The sequence below is a fragment of the Drosophila mauritiana genome, chromosome 2L (genome assembly GCF_004382145.1).
Source record: "Drosophila mauritiana strain mau12 chromosome 2L, ASM438214v1, whole genome shotgun sequence".
NCBI classification, from domain to species: domain Eukaryota; kingdom Metazoa; phylum Arthropoda; class Insecta; order Diptera; family Drosophilidae; genus Drosophila; species Drosophila mauritiana.
In genome coordinates this window covers 18,685,235-18,702,937 of record NC_046667.1, presented here as the reverse complement: position 1 = coordinate 18,702,937, position 17,703 = coordinate 18,685,235, and the positions used below count along the sequence as shown (strand labels likewise).

At 41.0% G+C, this 17,703-nt stretch overlaps 1 protein-coding gene across 5 annotated transcripts in view; it reads right to left on the bottom strand.

The window, feature by feature from the left end:
• Positions 1 to 3,385: 3,385 nt before the first annotated feature.
• LOC117135194 (brain tumor protein) overlaps positions 3,386 to 17,703 on the bottom strand; it is a 38,541-nt gene continuing 24,223 nt past the window's right edge. For 3 of the 5 annotated variants that reach the window (XM_033295266.1, XM_033295265.1, XM_033295264.1), the window contains 3 exons: positions 14,860 to 15,127; positions 9,995 to 13,142; positions 3,386 to 3,895 (listed from right to left, as the gene is read on the bottom strand). In XM_033295266.1, coding sequence (XP_033151157.1) covers positions 3,816 to 3,895; positions 9,995 to 13,091 — 3,177 coding nt within the window. In that variant the 5' untranslated portion in view covers positions 13,092 to 13,142; positions 14,860 to 15,127 and the 3' untranslated portion in view covers positions 3,386 to 3,815. Of the gene's footprint in view, positions 3,896 to 7,068; positions 13,143 to 14,859; positions 15,128 to 15,225; positions 15,241 to 17,703 lie in introns of those variants that run through there. The other 2 variants (XM_033295267.1, XM_033295268.1) reach the window with 2 other exon arrangements.

Sequence of the window (17,703 nt, the reverse complement as noted above, 5' to 3'; positions counted from 1 at the left end):
CCGCCTTTGGGAAAAGCGCCTGAATCGCAGCGATTCTTCCAGCGTTTGTTCATAGATTTTCTCGGACCGTATCCTAGGTCAAGGAGCGGCAACATAGGAATCTTTATTGTTCTGGATCATTTTACGAAATACGTGTTCTTGAAACCCGTAAAGAAGATTGATTCCAGCGTCGTCATAAAGTATCTGGAAGACGAGTTGTTCATGACGTTCGGAGTGCCCGAAGTGATACTGTCTGACAATGGTTCCCAATTTCGAGCGAGGACGTTCCAGAAACTTATGGAGCAGTACGGCGTTAAGCACACTCTGACCGCTGTTCACTCGCCTCAGGCAAATGCTTCGGAGCGCGTGAACAGATCAGTAATTGCTGCAATCAGGGCCTATCTGCGTCTCGACCAGAAGGACTGGGATGAGTTTCTCAGCCGAATATGTTGTGCGTTGAGGTCGGCGGTGCATTCTAGCATTGGTACTAGTCCCTATTATATGGTATTTGGGCAGCACATGATCACGTCAGGGTCGACGTATTCGTTGATCAGACGCCTAAATCTCCTGGACGATCGTTCTCTAAAGTTCGACCGGCACGAATCTTTCGAGATAATGCGGAAGCAAGCTGTCGATCAGATGAGAAACAAGCATAACGAGAATGAGAAGCGGTATAATATCCGTTCTCGTGAGGTATCATTTGTCGAAGGGCAAGAAGTTTATCGGCGGAATTTTAAGCCAAGCTGTTTCCAAACCGGTTACAACGCCAAGTTTGGACCGACGTTCGTGAAGTCTCGAGTTCGGAAGAAGATCGGCAACGTGTATTACGAGCTGGAGGATCTCCAAGGACGAGTTGTGGGTACCTATCATGCCAAGGACATTCGGCAGTAAGGTGCTTCCAGTCGGTCTCAGCCTAGTGTGTCAATGAGTACCCTAGTCTGAGTGTAGCGGGGGGGTTTTGTAGAGGCGACTGAAGCAGTGGGTGAAAAAAAAAAAAAAATCTCGATAAATAATCGATAGGGCGGTCAGCTGTGACACACTAATGTGAGGTCATACTAGATGTAGCACGAAGTAGCTAGAATGTACTAGACTGGATGCAACCCTTATTAGCTGCACCCGATAAGTTTGGTATTATTCGGTTATCGAAGAAAAAGTGTTGTTCAGCTGATCGTGATTTCCGCCGATGGCCTACGCCTCGACTAATGTTTCCGGTTCGCCTTTTTTTCGATCTGAACAGTCAACGCGTCAAGTTGTAAAAGTGCGTCGAAAATTTTAACTTGCGGTCATACGGAATTTTTTGTCGTGCGAAATATCGAGAATACGGCGTTCCTTCGCTTATAGTGGTGCGCGGAATAAGTCCGGCGTGTGTTTTCCCGGCGATATTAAGCCGTAGAGATCGGCGTTTGTCACGGCCCTCTCACCGCCGCTTTGCCGCCAAATCCTAGCTTCGACTGGGACAAACTGCAGCCGAAATTGAAGCCCGGTGGGTTTTCGCTGGACGTCTTATACTTTCGCCCGGGTCCTACGATTTTACGGATCCGCTACCGGCGGGCAGAAGGAGAGACGGCAACTGCGCCAGGCCGAGTAGTGGAGCGCCTTTCCAGCGAGCCGGAGCAAAGGACCAGCCGCAGCAGCCGGACAGCGACCGCCCTAAATCGGGGCCACCAGGAGGGATCTTTAAACAAATAAAAATGCAGCCTAAGTAGAGCTTAGAGTGAGGTTAGAGTGAATAGAATTTTCTTTAGGCTTGATCGGCAGTCTAGAATGTCGAAATTAAATTAAATTCCAGTTGAATCGAACAAAATTTCTAAGTGTACGCTGAGATATGCCGAAAGCCAGACCTAACCTTACTAAAGAGTATTAATTCCACCTGATCGCCATCTTGGACATAGAGTGGCAGAAATTAAAATTATTCCTATGTAGTTTAAGTTTAACGTTAAGCCATAAGAATAGGTTCACGAGTAGGAAACTCGGTCATACCGTTTAATAATTTTTCTTGAATTTAAAAAAAAAATGAATTCTTATTAGTGATTAAAGTTTTAAATAGTAAGTGATCTAACCTAAGCTAATTAAATTTTCTTTGGAGTTCCTTTTCGGAAATTACTCATTTAAATATTCAAGTGGGGATCTTTAAAATTTTTTTTTCATGCAGTCGTGTTATCCAAAAATTATGCCTCTTTATAGTGTTTGTGGAAAAAGCCACCTTTTCGTTTCAGCTCATTTGCGCCGGGAGATCGATCTTTCGCCGAGGAGTGAAAAGTTGAGTGAGTCTCATTGATAAAATTTTATTCTTATTGGAAATGTTCGGTTGTAAACCGAATAAATTTTGCTAGAGGTCATCTTATGTTGTATTCACACTGCAATTAAAAAAAATATATATATGATAATGGAGTGGCGAGAGCAGCCAATTGAAATATAAAGAGAAAAGAAAATTTAACCGAATTTATTAGTGGCTCTCTCTCAAGCAGAATTAACTTTCTTTCTCGTTAAAGATTCGGTATAATAAAAACTCAAAAAAAATAATAAATACAATTAAAATAAATTAAATTAAAATTAAAAATTAAAATTAAGAAAGAGATTATAGAGAGAACGGAAATTATTAAAGATTTAAATGAAAAATGGAAAATATATATATTTAGCCCTAGTATTTTTAACCTTTAATTGTAATGATCTCGAACATCGAATTGAACTACCTTTTCTGATCTCGCAACTGCGTGAATAAACCTTGCTTTAGATCTTTTGAGTTACACTAGCCCGTATATTATTTGTATATTTACTTGGTTCTTTAGTATGTACTTATTTTTAAATATAAATATTGTTATTAATTATTAAGCCTTGATTGATTTTGAAAATATGAATTTCTAAGAAAACCTAAATACTGACTCGGCTGATGTTTCTCCTGACGTAGGGCACTGAAGGGGCCACTAGAGCTATGCTCTTAAGGGAAGTGGTCTAAGGTAGGGCAGGGCAATGCGCGAACACGATTCCACCGGTGCTTCGCAGGCGAAAAATTCTCAAACCTTCCTCCCAATCTAGAACTGTCCGCTTCCGAAGGTATTAATTTGCTTCCTCCGATTTTTGTATCCTAGCTCCTTCATTTTGTTGTTGTTGCAAGCACGCTCAATTTCTCGATCTTATTAATTGTTGTCCGTGACGAAAAGAGATCTGTACAAGCAAGACCACCACACCCATTGCCATGAGCTAGAGCCGGCCTCTAAAGCGTGCACCCGCAAGTACAGGTTCTCCAGTCTTTCATCATTTCTTTATTCGTTGCACGTTACAATGTGTATACAAAGAAAACTTAATTGTAACGACATTTAACATTAGATTGGTGTTCCTTTTCATTTTCTGTTTCATTTTGGTTTTTGTTTTTGTTTTTTATTTAATATTAATAATAATTAATTATAAAAATACATATATGTATGCATGATGACTAGATGATGATACCATGATCGGCTTAGTTGCACTATATAGCGTTATAAATATTAAAATCTATACTGAATGATCGATTATGATTAAGATGAGCTAACATTTATGCATATTTCAATGATTTAGCAACGTTGATTCGTGTCTGTGTGTGTGAATTCTTTGTGTGCGGTTCGACCGTAGAGACTCATTTACACTAATTGCAAATACATTAATATTTATATAATTTTTGAGTCCCGAAATTGATTTAAAATAATTGCGTAACGTAAACTTGTCCATGCATCGCCCTTACATTACATTCCTTCGTACTTCCTTTCTTCAACAACAAATTCATTAACATAACACAATTGTATGGGGAATGTTTGTTTGGTGATTGATTAATAATAGTTCGTTTCTTTCGTTTTGCTATTTCAAATGAAATGTTGCTGTATTCTGTCTGCCAAGAAGCTCTTGCTGGTTTCATTGATGTTGCTGTGCAATTTGTGCAATACTGCAAGAAATGAAATTAAAAAGTAAATAAATCAAATGTTTTCATGTAAAAAATATGAATCTTACATTGGATGGAGGGATAAATGCATACAAATCATATATTTAAAGATAAAAGGTTACCAAACGCAGTTCCACTTTAAAATAATAAGCACTTCTAAGAAAAAAGTGTTATAAAACGAAGTTTTTTTAAGCTTCCTATTTAGTTATTGCATTAAACATTGCCCATTTGGTTCTGATTTAAAGTTAGATAAACTTGTTCTTAAAATGATCGGCTTACAAATTATTCTCATTTTTTTGCGTATTTTTAGAGTTTTTAATATGTCGTTTTTCGTTAAAAATTACAAAAATGCTTGGGATATGAATTTGTTTTTTTTTTTTAGTTTTTTTTTCGTAATCTTCAATAGGAAGAATAAGCAGCTAACAACAAACAGTTAATATGCCTTACTTTGCGTATATGCATTATTATTATAGATTATATTCACGGATGTATGTATATAAATATTTTATTTGCAGCTAGAAAAATTAGCGAAAATATTCATTTTCCTTGTTCTTGTTTGTCTTGCGCGTTTCGAGATTTGGTTTTTAGTTTTTTAGTTCATCGAGAGTGAAAGTCCGCATTCGGCTTAAAGTCAATTTAGTTATAGTTATAGTTTCTCAGTTTAAACAAGTGCATAGGGAGAAAACAAGCGGAAGGAAACGGAAAATCTGTTCAGAAAAATTCCCTAAACGAGTCTTATGTTCATTTTATTTCACAAGAGTTTTTCATACATATACATATACATATTTTTCACGTTTACGTTTTTGAAGCAGTCTAAGATTTTGTTGTTTTCGAGTGTTAAAAAACTGTTGAGTTCACTACTAAGTGGCTTGGTTTTTTCGCCGCTAAACACACACATAAATATAGTTTTTATACTCGTAGATATACAAGAATGTAGCGTTTTAAGTAGCCTAAAGTGTAAAATGTATTACAGATGGAGAGGTCCAGGACTTAATCCGGGGCTTCAACTTCAACTTGTTTTGTTTTTGGTTTTGTTTTATATAGTAGCAACATTATAAATATAAATATTCATATATATGTATGTATATGTGTATAATTTGTTGTGTAAATCCTTCAATTCGTGTATAAAATCAGTCATAGTTAATTATTTTGTTTGGTATTTATCATTTATGTTAGTTGTTATGTTGGTTTGGATTGCTACTTGAATGTTCGGTGAAGTTCGTGACCAAGCGCTAAAAGGTCGAAATAAAGTATCTTGTTCCTCGATTTCTAGTCTACTTAATCGTAGAGATAGCCTACATCTAAATGCGACAAAAGAGGGAAACTAATGCGGGAATGAACCGATCATTTGTCATTAATGCTATGTTGAGTTACGTACAAATTACAGACATTCAAACAGACACTACTCAAGCATGCATATTAAATATATATATATTGTTTCTCGTATCTTTTGCCTATAATTCACTTAAAACATTTGACGGAATATCAGAATTGAAGTCCTACTTAATGAAAAGGTCCTGGCACCAGCGAAAACCGATTGCAGATCTGTTCGAAAGGATAACTCCGATCTGAGATGGTTTTTTTTACGCTGGGCGCTGGAGGACAAAAAGTATACACACACACTCAATGGTTATTCAATTAGCTGCATACATATATCTATATGGTATGTTGTTAATAATTTAGTGGTTTAAGCATTTTTCGTTCGGAGCCTTCGTAGCCTAATGCATATACTAATAATACTTAAAAACACTTCTACGAAGCCATTGGAATTTTAATTTACTTTTGGATTTGCCTTCCATTCATATATGTATGTAGTTTGCTGCTGTCTTGCCCTTCCTCGTTTCGAATCCGAACTGCCTTCCTTCTACTAGAACTCGTACAAAATTTAAATTCCATACAAACATGCTCAACAATGCAGACAAATGACTTTGATTTACGATTTTGTTCCGTTCCTTAATAACATTTATCAAAAATATAAACTACAATTAAAATGATTCCTCAGATATGACATACAAACACCAAGATGCTCGCAGCTCGTACCTATCTATACATATCTAGTACTAACATCTAGTATCTAGTTCTGTTCTGCGTAACTTGTGCCTGACAGTCTCTTTTTCTTAACCAATCCCAAAAAGAGAGTGGGACCGATCCGTAGATGGATCGATCCCGATTCGATTTCGATTTCGATTTCGCTTCGATTCGATTCGATTCCGTTCAACATTCATAGAGAGCTCCTAACAATCACAAAATAATAGTAGCCATAATACGATTATAATACGTGTATGCCATTGCCATTTATTAAACAACACTTACGCTTAGCACTACTCAAATGGTGGAGTTACTTTACTTTTGAATTTCCATCTCAGAATTTTCCTTACATTTTTGGCGTCCTGTTTCCTTCTTTTCTTTTCCTTTTCCGGTTTTTTTTTCTTTGGTGACACGAGACTTTGGCCCAAAAACTAATCACAAATGGCGACACACGCAAAATGCCCAACTACATATACTATATATCGGCAATGTTAACATACATAAATTTATAAATTTATATATATATATATGTATAGAGCGAGATACCAAAGCAAGTGTCACGGGCACTTAACGCCCAGTTCTGGTTATATAAGTTTGGGTTAGAGCACAGTTAATTGGCGGTATAAATGGTTTACATATCATATCAATCGATCTGGAGTATCGGAAATAAGACGCTAGTATAGTTAGTTTTGATAGCTCACTGTGCTATGGTTACACACTGTATCTTATAGGTATATATGCATGTATAAATAATTTTGTTTTTCCCACCAACCTCGCGGGTTGTGTTTTTTACTGCTCCTTACCCGAGATTTAAATATATAGAAATATATATATTTAAAAAACTTTTATCGGTTTTCCATTTTTGTGGTTGCACAGTCTATTAGATTCTCAATTCATCAATTTGTTTATCAACATACATTCACATATATATTCATATAAAGATTAAATAGTTTACCACTACTACAGATAGGTCTCAGGGGGGTGTGGGGGGATCGAAAGGAAAGGAAATTCGGCCTTAGCGGGTTAACAACATCGCATCTGTTCAGATCAAAGTATAACCAAGTCTAAGCTAGAAATGCTAAGAAAATAAGGAGAAATGTTCAAATCAAAATCAAAAGTAAAACGAAATAAAGCAAACAGTTGGTTGGTCCTTTTTATCAGAATAAGTATAAAATCTTTAATGGTTTTTCAGTTGGTTTTTGTGGCATTTGTTGTTGGGTTGTGTTTTGTGTGGGCTTTTACAACATTTTCGTGGAGCACAGATGTACATTTGTTGTCTATTGTTTATAGTTTGTTATAAAATAGTCGTTATCGTGTGTGTTGTGTCCCATGTTGTGTGTTCGTAGTTCGTTTGTTGTATAACATTTAAAAATGTAATAATAATAATAGTTGATAAACATAAAAACAAAGTTATGCAAGCACAAAATACAAATAAAACTGCTTTTTGCAAAAACTGCTTGTGCACGCTAAAATGCTAATAATAAATACAATTAAATAGTACGCATTAGGCCGTAATAAATACCATCAATTTGCAGTATCTTATGTGTTTTAGTTTTTCTTTTTAGGTTTTATTTTCAACAATTTTTATATAAAAAAAATTTCAACAGTTTTTGTGTATTTTTTTAGTTTGCTTTTTTTTGGCTGTCAAGTAAAAAGTGTTCCTCACACAGAAAACGTACAATACTTTGTTTAAACCCTTTGTCGTTATTACAGCTACCATTACATCGATACATTATCTTCAATACAATAGGTCGATTAAAGTCAATTAAGATTACAACAAGAACTAAAAAATATATTTTCGTATATTTAATAATCTCACTTAAGTAGATACACACAAAACATAGGCAATTATCAAATAATTCAAATAATAGGTCAAGCGAATCAGAAATTACACAGAGCAAGGCGTTTTTTCAAAACAAACAAGGGAATACAGAGGAAGAGGAAGGGGGAAACTAAATTAGTTAAATACTACGCGTTTAATACAATATTGTTAAATTATATTCAAGAAATCTAATACCTGCTTACGTGTGGGCGTGTCAATGGGGTCAAATGGGCGGGGTTCGCGTCGCGTCGCGTTCCAAGCAAAACCAACAAAAAATACATAGGTTTTATTTTAAAATTACAAAATAAACATTTTTTAAATGCTGTTCCTGTTAATGTTGCGTTTGTAGTCTCAAAAAGTTGTGTTTCCTTGCCTTAATAGTATGTTCACTTTAAATATCTAACGTCCTAACTGCTTTTAACTAACCCTTACTTAAAGAACACTTTTGTTAGCTCCGCAATCATTTGAGGCCTATCCAAGTAAATGCTTTAACTAAATAATTGCAAGTAGAAGTCCATGTGCACACGGTGCGCAACAGAACAAGGATACGTGATCCTGATTGTTGCGCACCGTGCGGCTGTCGTATTTAGTCCCTATTTCTCTGTCAAGGAAGTAAACATAATTGGGCGATTGGTCTGGCTTGGCTGGGATGTTGTTTCCCTATTCGCGGTTTCTCTTTATAACTATTCAATTATTTGAGATTTTTGATTTACTGATTTAAGTGTTTATCGTATATTAATAGACATACTTTAAGTGTATAATTATAATAGTTATAAATGTTTCAAGTCTTCTGCGCTGATTGCCAACTTTTAGTTAAATGTTACTTTTAAATACTCAATTAGATCTATGCACATCCTCAAGATACTTCGAATTCGCACTCGAAGCTACCACTAACTAACTTGGTGCACATAAATATCGCCTTGTTTTCGTTTGATATACACATTTCCATGTTTATTTAGATTCAATTTGACAACAAATAATTTTCGCATATAATATAGTAATATATTTTGGGGCAAAACAACAAATTCGTCCGCCTTGCGTGCGAACGAAGAAATTATTTTAAAATATAAATGCCTAAACGAAAAATAGTTCAACAATCAAGAACAAAAATTTCAACTATTTTCAGTGCGTTCAGTTGTTTTTGTTTAAATTAAATTAAAGAATCGCCAGTGGGTTTTTGTCTGCATTATTATTAGGGCGTAGGTAAGGTATTCCATCTTTTCTTCCGCTGTCGTGGTTACAATAAAACAATGGAAAACATAAATTCTAAGCGAGTATAAAATTGTGAATTGTTGTTTGTGTCGCGGTTCGGTTTTGGGTTCGGTTGATTTCGTATAAAAGTAGCAAACATGTCTTAGAGGATAATTAATTAATGTATATAAATATAAATAATCAGTAATCAATAAGTTGTATAATCAAAAATAATTTATAAACGTAAAAAACAGCTATATAATATATAATGTATCAAATGTTTATGCAATCAAAAATAATAATAACAAACAATTTGCGCAATCATATATCTAAGAATTACAATCAATTATTACAATCAATTATTAATTAATTAATGCTCTATACGCGGCTCCATTTTGTAGGCGGTTATTTGTTAAGTTTATTTTATACCAACTTCTTTTTTCATAGTTTTTTTCCTTTTTTTTCCTTGCAGTCGGCAACGAACATAAAAAAGTGGAGGGATTTCTTCTGGTATCTACTATATAGTTAAAAAGTGTCATTTCTTTTGTTTGTTTCGGGTGTTTGCTTGTGTTTGTTGAAGATACGACTTGCACGCGAGATAGAGATACGAGGGTTTGAAGTGAGAAGTGTGCAAAGATATAGAGAGGCGGCGGCACTATCCGATTTGAACATGAACATGAATACACATAATATATATTTATCATAAACAAGTACGCACAAAATAAAAACTAAGCTTAACAGTGTAAATATATATAAAAAAATAAAACAAAATTCAACAATAATTTAAAAGATAATAAAAATCATTCCAACAGTGTGCGTGTGTGTTATTACATAGCGAGCAAAGTCTAAGGCTATGAGAGATGACAGATCGGGGGAGATAGTGGGGTCTTATAGATTTCGATTTCAACTTCGATTGTGTAGATTTAGAATTAGAGCTGGAGAGACCGCGCAAGTCAGACTATTGAGAACTTAGCCTATAGAAGTAGTGAGAGCCGGACCACAGATCCTCCTCCTTTCCGGACTCACATCCATGGAGTGTGTGTGTCTGTGTGTTTACATACCCACTGGCGCCAGTTGGACATAGCGATAAATGTAGAGCCGATAGTCCTTGCTGGCCAGCACCACACTGCCGTCGTCCATGAGCGCCACATCGAAGCACTGCGCGTGCTTCACCTTCGACTCGAGCGCCGAGATCAGCTGCCCGTCCTGCGTGAAGATCGTCAGGTTGAAGTTGTTGTGGTTGTCCGCGATGAGGATCTCCCCGTTCGAGTTAATCCCGACGCCAATCGGGTAGTTGGTAATTCCCTCGCCGCCAATCTGCCGCAGATACTGGCCCTCGTAGTTGAACACCTTGACGCAGTGCGCCCGATTGTCGCTGATGAAGATCTCCTGCTTATCGTTGACCACCACGCCGTTGGGGAACTCGAGGTGCTTAGAGCACCCGAACTTGTGCAGCACATTGCCGTTCTGATCAAAGATGATCACACGCATCACCTTGCACTCCACCACAATGATCCGTCCCTTGTTGTCCACGGTCACGCCGCGAGGATGCTGCAGAATGGTGGCCCCGAACTTCCTCACAAACTGGCCGTACTGATTGTAGATCTGGATTTGGTGTGTGGGCGAGCGCTCGGTGACAATGATATCGCCGGAATTGCGCACCACGGCCACGCGGTTCGGATAGAGCAGCTGCGAGTCACGCTTGCCGCACTCGCCAAACTGGAACTTGAAGCGTCCTTCCTTGTCGAAGATCTGAATGCGATGGTTGTTCGTATCCGCAACAATGATGTCATTCTGGGCATTTACCGCCACACCGCTGGGCTCCGTGAACTGGCCCTCCATCACGCCGAACTCGCCGAACTTGCAGTGGTAAATCATCTTCTGCCGCTTGATCTGCGACTTGGGCGGATAGATAGTGGCCGAAAGCAGCTTGTTGGTGAGGTCCAGCAGGGACTCTGAGCTCACGGTACTTCCGCCAGCTCCAGCGCCACTAACCACGGATCCTCCAACAGCAGACAGGCTGGCAAACGCATCGGCCACTGCAGAGCTACCGGACACGCCGCTTGTCACCGATGAAAAGAGATTGTCGCTACCGCCGTTGCTCCACTTCTCGTAGGGATTGTAGTGAGCCACGGCACTGGTGGCTGATCCATTGCTGCCGGTGTAGCCACCTCCTCCTCGCTTGGGCATCAGCTCACCGAAATGCTGTTCCACTGCCAGAGCGTTGCGATCGCGACCGCTCAGCAGAAGTCCTCCGTTGCTGAAGGCTCCCACTGCTCCACCTGCGCTAGAGCTGCTATCCAACAAACTGGCGCCACTCAATCCAAGACCCAGGCCATGCAGCGACGATTGCGCCTGCAGCTGCTGATGATGGGCCGTCTGGTGATGATTGTGGTGGCCATGATGGTGTGACTGTTGGTGGTGGCCATGGTGACCACTGCCCGCGCTGCTCGCACTGCTGTTGCTGGCGCTCTGTGTTGGCCGGGCAATTGGCGGCTGCTTTCCGTGGCCATTGCTCGTCAGGCTCATGCCAGTAGGTCCACCGTCTGAGCTGTTTGCTCGAATGTAACCAAAGGTGTTACGCACGCCGGCCTGAATCGACTGATAGTTGGACATAAATTCGATCTCGAAGGGTAGCTGCATCTCCTGAATGCCCGTCTGTAGTTGCTGCTCCAGGGATTTGCGTAGGAGAAGGGCATCTGCCAGCAAGGAGGATGGCGGAGCAGGACTCCGCTCGACCGCCTCGCAGGTGGCCAGTCCCTTGTCGATCAAGTCGCGGGAGCGTTGCTGCCACGAATTGTTGCTGTTAACCTTGGCCGTGTAGAGAGTTTCCAGTTCCTTGAGCAATTCGGTCTTGCGCTCGTCCAGCATGGAAGCGAAGAACTGGTGCGTCTCGTTCAGCTCGTTGTGAGCCTTTTGGTACTGCAGCTTCACCTTGTTGAGATTCTGGTCCGAGTTTCCAGCAATGCCGACAATCTCGCCAATTTTGCCACGCATATCGGCGAGCAGAGTCTGCAAAGCTGACTCGTTGGCCGTGGATCCCGTAGAGGTTGTCATTCCGGGTGACTGCACGTTCTCCAGTTCGTGGAGACCTGTGGAGTGCTCCAATACAATGCACTCCTTGCACACCAGGATGCAGCAGGTGCGGCAACTGAACTTGAGCAGCTCCTGTTTGTGTCGAGGGCAGAAGAGTTGTCGCTGCTGCTGTTGTTGTTGAGGGTGCAGTGAACCATAGATGCTATCCTCTCGCTGCTGCTCCTGGGAATTTGCCTGCGCGGCGGCTGCCAGTACAATCTTCGAGAGTTGTGACATAGGCTGCGCCGGCAGCAACTGTTGCTGCTGCTGTTGCTGTTGTTGCGAGTCGAGCTGTTGCTGCTGCTGCTGCAGCATCATGGTCAGCGAACTGGCGTACTTGAACTCATTCGACGCCGGATTGTTGCTGGGCGATCCAACGGACAGCGGAGTGCCAGTGGTGCTCGCCTCAAAACCCTTAATCAGGCACACATTGTGTCCGTTGAAACAGTGCATGAACTCATGAGCAGTTACACAATTGGCGCACAGATAGCTCTGGCAATCGAAGCACTTGGCCACCGCGTCGCTGCACTTGCTCTTGCAGGCGGTGCAACGTGGCGGAGATCCATTGGCGGATGTGTTGCTAGAGGAGCTGTTGCTGCTGCTGTTGCTTCCCTTGCCGGCTCCAACGACCAGACTGCTGATGCCCGAGTTGCCGCCATTGTTTGAGGACTGAAGATTGCTGCCGATAACGCCTGGTCCATTGCTGCTCGCAACGTTGTTGGCGCTGATCACACTGCTGCTGGTACTGCCGCAACCGCTGAGGCCGCTGGTCGAGGAGCTGGACGATGACGAAGACGAGGATGAGGACGATGACGACGAGCAGGAGGAAGAGCTGGCCGAAGAGCTGGACGATACGGAGGCCGAAATGGGATGATGGCCATTGATTACGGTCACCTCAGAGCGTGACTTAACGCTGCTGCCGCCCGTGTACTCATCACTGCAGATTGCCGAATCGCTGGCCGGTGGCGATGAACCGCTCAACGTGAGCGGAGAGTCTGATAGATAGCCGGCGTGTTCGTACGATTCGATCGAGTTCGCCCCGCCCCGCATCGAGTCCAGAGATGGTGTCGGTGAGGACGCCATCTTTGTGTTGTAAGTGCCGTCGGTGGCTCCGTTTACCTTTAGGAGTAACAGCTGCAAGGAGAAAGAACAAGTGGAGGGATTAATTAAACAATTTAGACAATGAATACATTTATTGGAAAATACCGTCTTTTAATCTAATCGATTTAAGTTCCCCACAACAAAGGTGAATAATCTTAGCACTGGTTTTAATGCTTCCTGTGCCAACCACGTTTTTTTCGCCTACTCTCCGCCACTTTCACCCCTCAAATCGACTGACCCATGAGTCACCTGCGGCCCTTGTCTTTTATCCTTGTGAGTCAGCAATTCCTCCATTTGAACCGAAACGTTCTGGCATTTCCATGGCCCCTCCAAACAAACAAATGTGCCACACCCCTCAAACAACGGCCCCTTTTCCTTAGTCATCCCCTTTGTTATCATAATTTGTAGTTAATTGCCTCCTTCCAAACCTGCTTTCAGCCTGCTCCATGCTCCATCTAATCCCCCAAAGCGCGACAGCTGTGAACCGTGTTTTATTAAACATCTTCGAAGAAGACAGTTGAAAGGTATGTGGCTTGTGTATTCCCCCTGGTATTACTATTTCCCCAGCCCAACAGACTGAATCGAATCAAACTAGGATTCGCGCCCCCACGGAATGCTTTTAAACACAATTCCAATTTCTTACGGCAGAGTGGAGAAGCGGGGCTAAAAGTGAAGCTGTACGCCTGGATAAAAGGACTTTGACCGGGGAGGAAATCGCTGCCCGTCTACATCTACTACCCCCTAACCTTTATCCTTTGCGCGGAGACGGACACAAATGCAATAAACGCACGCACAGACAGACATAAGACAGACGGACAGGACAGGACAGGACACCCCGTAATCATAATTTCACTTCCCCTTTTCGCTGCCTTCGCGGTTCGTTGCCTTCGAGAAGGCAGTTGGGTAGAATGTGAGCAGTAAAAGCAGGGAAAACGAACGGGGAGTTTCACAACAAGCCCCCGTCACAGAAAAGTAAACAAAAAAAAAAAAAACAAAATAAGAAAAACTGTGGAGCCCCGGAGAAACTTCTCTAGATTTCCAGACCAGGCGAAACTTCCGTCAACAAGAAAGCCAACATAAAGGCAATCCAAGTGAAAGCAAAGAGAGCCAGCTCAAAATCAACCCCGAAAAATGCGCCCAAAGGGGGGGAATGTTGTATGCCAGAGGGATGGGAAGGGTGACTGCAACTGTCTAGACTGGATGTACATTTATCATGCACATACACCCTAATGCCTTTTTCCCAATGCTCCCTAGAAAGTCCTTTTTTAGCTCCACAAATATTCACTTTTTCGTCGTGAAGGACATTAATTTGTTTAACTTTCATGTTGATTGGGTTGCCCAAAATAGTCCTTTAGGCGTAGGTAAATAGGTATGCTAATCCGTTCTCAGAAACATACGAATAGTAAGTTTGTTACAAATGAAAAGAAGGTGTGGGAGGCCATTAAAGGTTAATAACATTATCGCTCCCAGTTTAATTTACAAAAATAAAAACATTTACCTCTAACTTACACTTCCTCTGCAAATAATTAGGTACATTAAATTATAAAGTTAAATTATATTAACAGTTTAGTTGCCGCCTAATCTGAATAGCTATAGCCAATATGGGCGCGATAAATCCCCGATAAAGAGCTGCATATACTATGTACATATGTATGTACATATCTACCGGTGAATTTCCCCAACAAAGGGAAAACTGTGCAACGACGAAAACTAAACGTAAAACTCATTAAACGGAGATAAGCCGACTTACCTTTACTGCTTTGTTGTTGTATTTTGTTGTAGAATTTTCTATATATTCCAGTTCGTTTCCTGGTTTCCTGATTTCTGCTTGTTGTTGCTTCTCGCTGCTGGTTGCGCCGTGTTGCTGTCTCGCTCTTGCTTGCTACGCAGTCTATATGATAAATTGCGTGGGATGGTTGCCGTTGTTTTGGTTGTTGTTGTTGCAGTAACAAGTTGAAACAAATTTGTGTAGCATACTTTCAAGTGCTGTCAGATAATTGCGTCGCGCGCACAAAAGGCTGCAATGGGAAGAGAGAGATAAAAATGGTTATTAGGAAGGATAATTGAATGCAAGGTTAATTGAGAGCTCTTTTTTTATGTTTATTTTATGCATTACAGTGACGTCGTGCGCGACAAGGACACTGCAAACTAAAGTAATGTTAAAATCTTCGCTAGTTATGTACAAATTGCGTGACGTGAATGCTACGCGGCTCCCTGCAAAACTAACTCTGCGCATAATGCAGCGACCCGGGTAAAGCTCAGGTCCCCGCAAAAGCAGCGACGCCGGCAGTGGCTGCGACAGCGGAGCGACAGAGAGCGGCAAATGTCCTGGGGATTTTCCAGCTCCCAGAAACAACAACTACTCCGCACTTCGCAACTGCAGCCATGCAATGCAATGCCACACTCCACAGACAGTCTGAGAATTTTTTGGCTGCCTGTTAACCGAGCAACTTCCAGAAAGACAGGAAAACAAAGTGGCGAAAAACCCGGGAAAAATCAATACATCCTATTTACATTTACTAAGAGAGCGACCAACGCGAGACGAGTCCCAAAATGAGCGCTCTTTTTGCCGAACTGTTGAATGCCGGCTGCAAAAGCAACAATACAACTGCACACCTCACTACCCCCACTGCGCTTATGTTTTAGCAACCCCTAAAACAATATGGCGGCGAGTCACCCACAACAAAATAAATAAAAAGAGGAAACTTCCCCCTAGAAAGAGCAACAATTTTCCACGCCAAAAGACACTTTTTTTGCGCGCGCTACAGGTTGCGTGAGAGAACGAAAGAGAGCAAAGGGAGAGCAGCGGAGAGAGTGTCAAGAGAAAAGCGCAACAAAAGCAGGAAGCGATAAACGATAAATGCACAGGCAAAAAAGTAGCAGACTTTGCGAAAGGCATTCTGTATAGATAAAAGATGCAATAAAATAAGGAAATATATCTTTATGCAAATTTTTTTTCTATACTCTAATCAAAAATTAAAATATTCTCTATGGAAAATTTTTTTAACATTCATTTGTATCACATAACAGGTTATTTTCAGTGTACGCTGTGCGCATGTTTTTTTCCAATTTGGGCAACGACCGCATCCAAAAGCAATAACAACAAACGTTCTCTCTCGGCCGCCAGCCTCTCGCCCTCTCCTTATCACCTTTCTTTCACTCTGCATTTCTCTGTTCTATGTTGCCGCAGAACTTTCGAGAGGAAGAGAGGAGACAACTATGCTAGAAATGACGTTGCAGCAGCATCATCGCATTCACATCTCATCAACATAACTGCATATCGAAAATTTCTGTATACCGGCAAAGGCGGCAGCGGAAAAGAGACAAAAGACGTAAGAGGGCGGAGAGCGGAAGAGATGAGAGGAAAATAGCCAGACGACAGGCACATAAATTCGCACACACAAATACACATTCAAAAGAAATACAAATTTACACGTGTAAAATAGCGGCATTTTAATGTTGCTTCTGCAACATTACGAACTGTTGCGAATCGCGGAAAATGAGGGAGGGCAACAAAAAAACAAGCGGTGATCTTCAAAAGGTATCGATCACTAACTCACACCTGAAACGCACACACATGAGCATAGGAATGAAAAAAACCTGACTCATAAATTTACCACCGGTAATTTCAACAAATTAGTTAATAAATACAAGAATAGCACCAAAACGTCACCGTTCAAAGTGGAAACCAAACATACAACAGCGTTTTTTTCTTTATGATCTTTTGAAATACCCTTACAAGACAAGAATTAACTTTACGCTGACTTCATTCCATTATATTAACCTATGTTTTTATTTGTAGTATCACTGATTAAGATAAGTAATATTATCTTAATGTAAGTAAGCCTGCTATACTATATTCAGTTAGGCGTCTAAAATACTTCCAAGCAAACACATGACGAAAGTGCAATACCCCCAATCAGAGCATCAAAAACAATAATTTGGCGTTTCTTGGCGGGGGGAACTAGGGGAATTGATAATGAACGAGTTGTCTATCGATTAGATTAGCAAATTTGGGAGATAGTTGACGTAGAGCAGACGGAAGAGTGGTAAAACGTTTCGGGCCAAATCAAACTGACAGTTGGGATTGTATATCATGACAAGATTAATATCATTTGGGGCCACGGGCCCATCAGAAGAATGGAATCGCCTCCACTTTTCGAGAAGAGGGAGTGGAGCTCAATGTCTGTGCCATATGTTTTACTTAGCAGTATTTTTTTTTTTTTGGTTAGGTGGAAGGGTAGCAGGGGGTGTACGGACAAATTCCAGACCGCTTGTAAAAGTGTTTAAAAATAGAGCGGGCTAATAATCAGAAATGCGAGTGCAGTGCACTGAGGGCGTGCCCGAACCCCCTTCCGCCCTCCTCCCACCATAATTAAGCACGAGAAGAAAAGAAGAAGAACCGAGGGACGACGGACGGCGGAAGAACGAATAAGAATACAAGAAAGGGAGCAAAGCGAAGCGGAGCAAAGAACCGACGTGGTTACCCCATGTGAGAAGTGGAACAAACTGCGCACAGGCATTACTAATGCAAAACAATTTGTACAAGATTATAAATTTCATGGCTCAGAAGAACTGGAAAGAAAACAAAGCG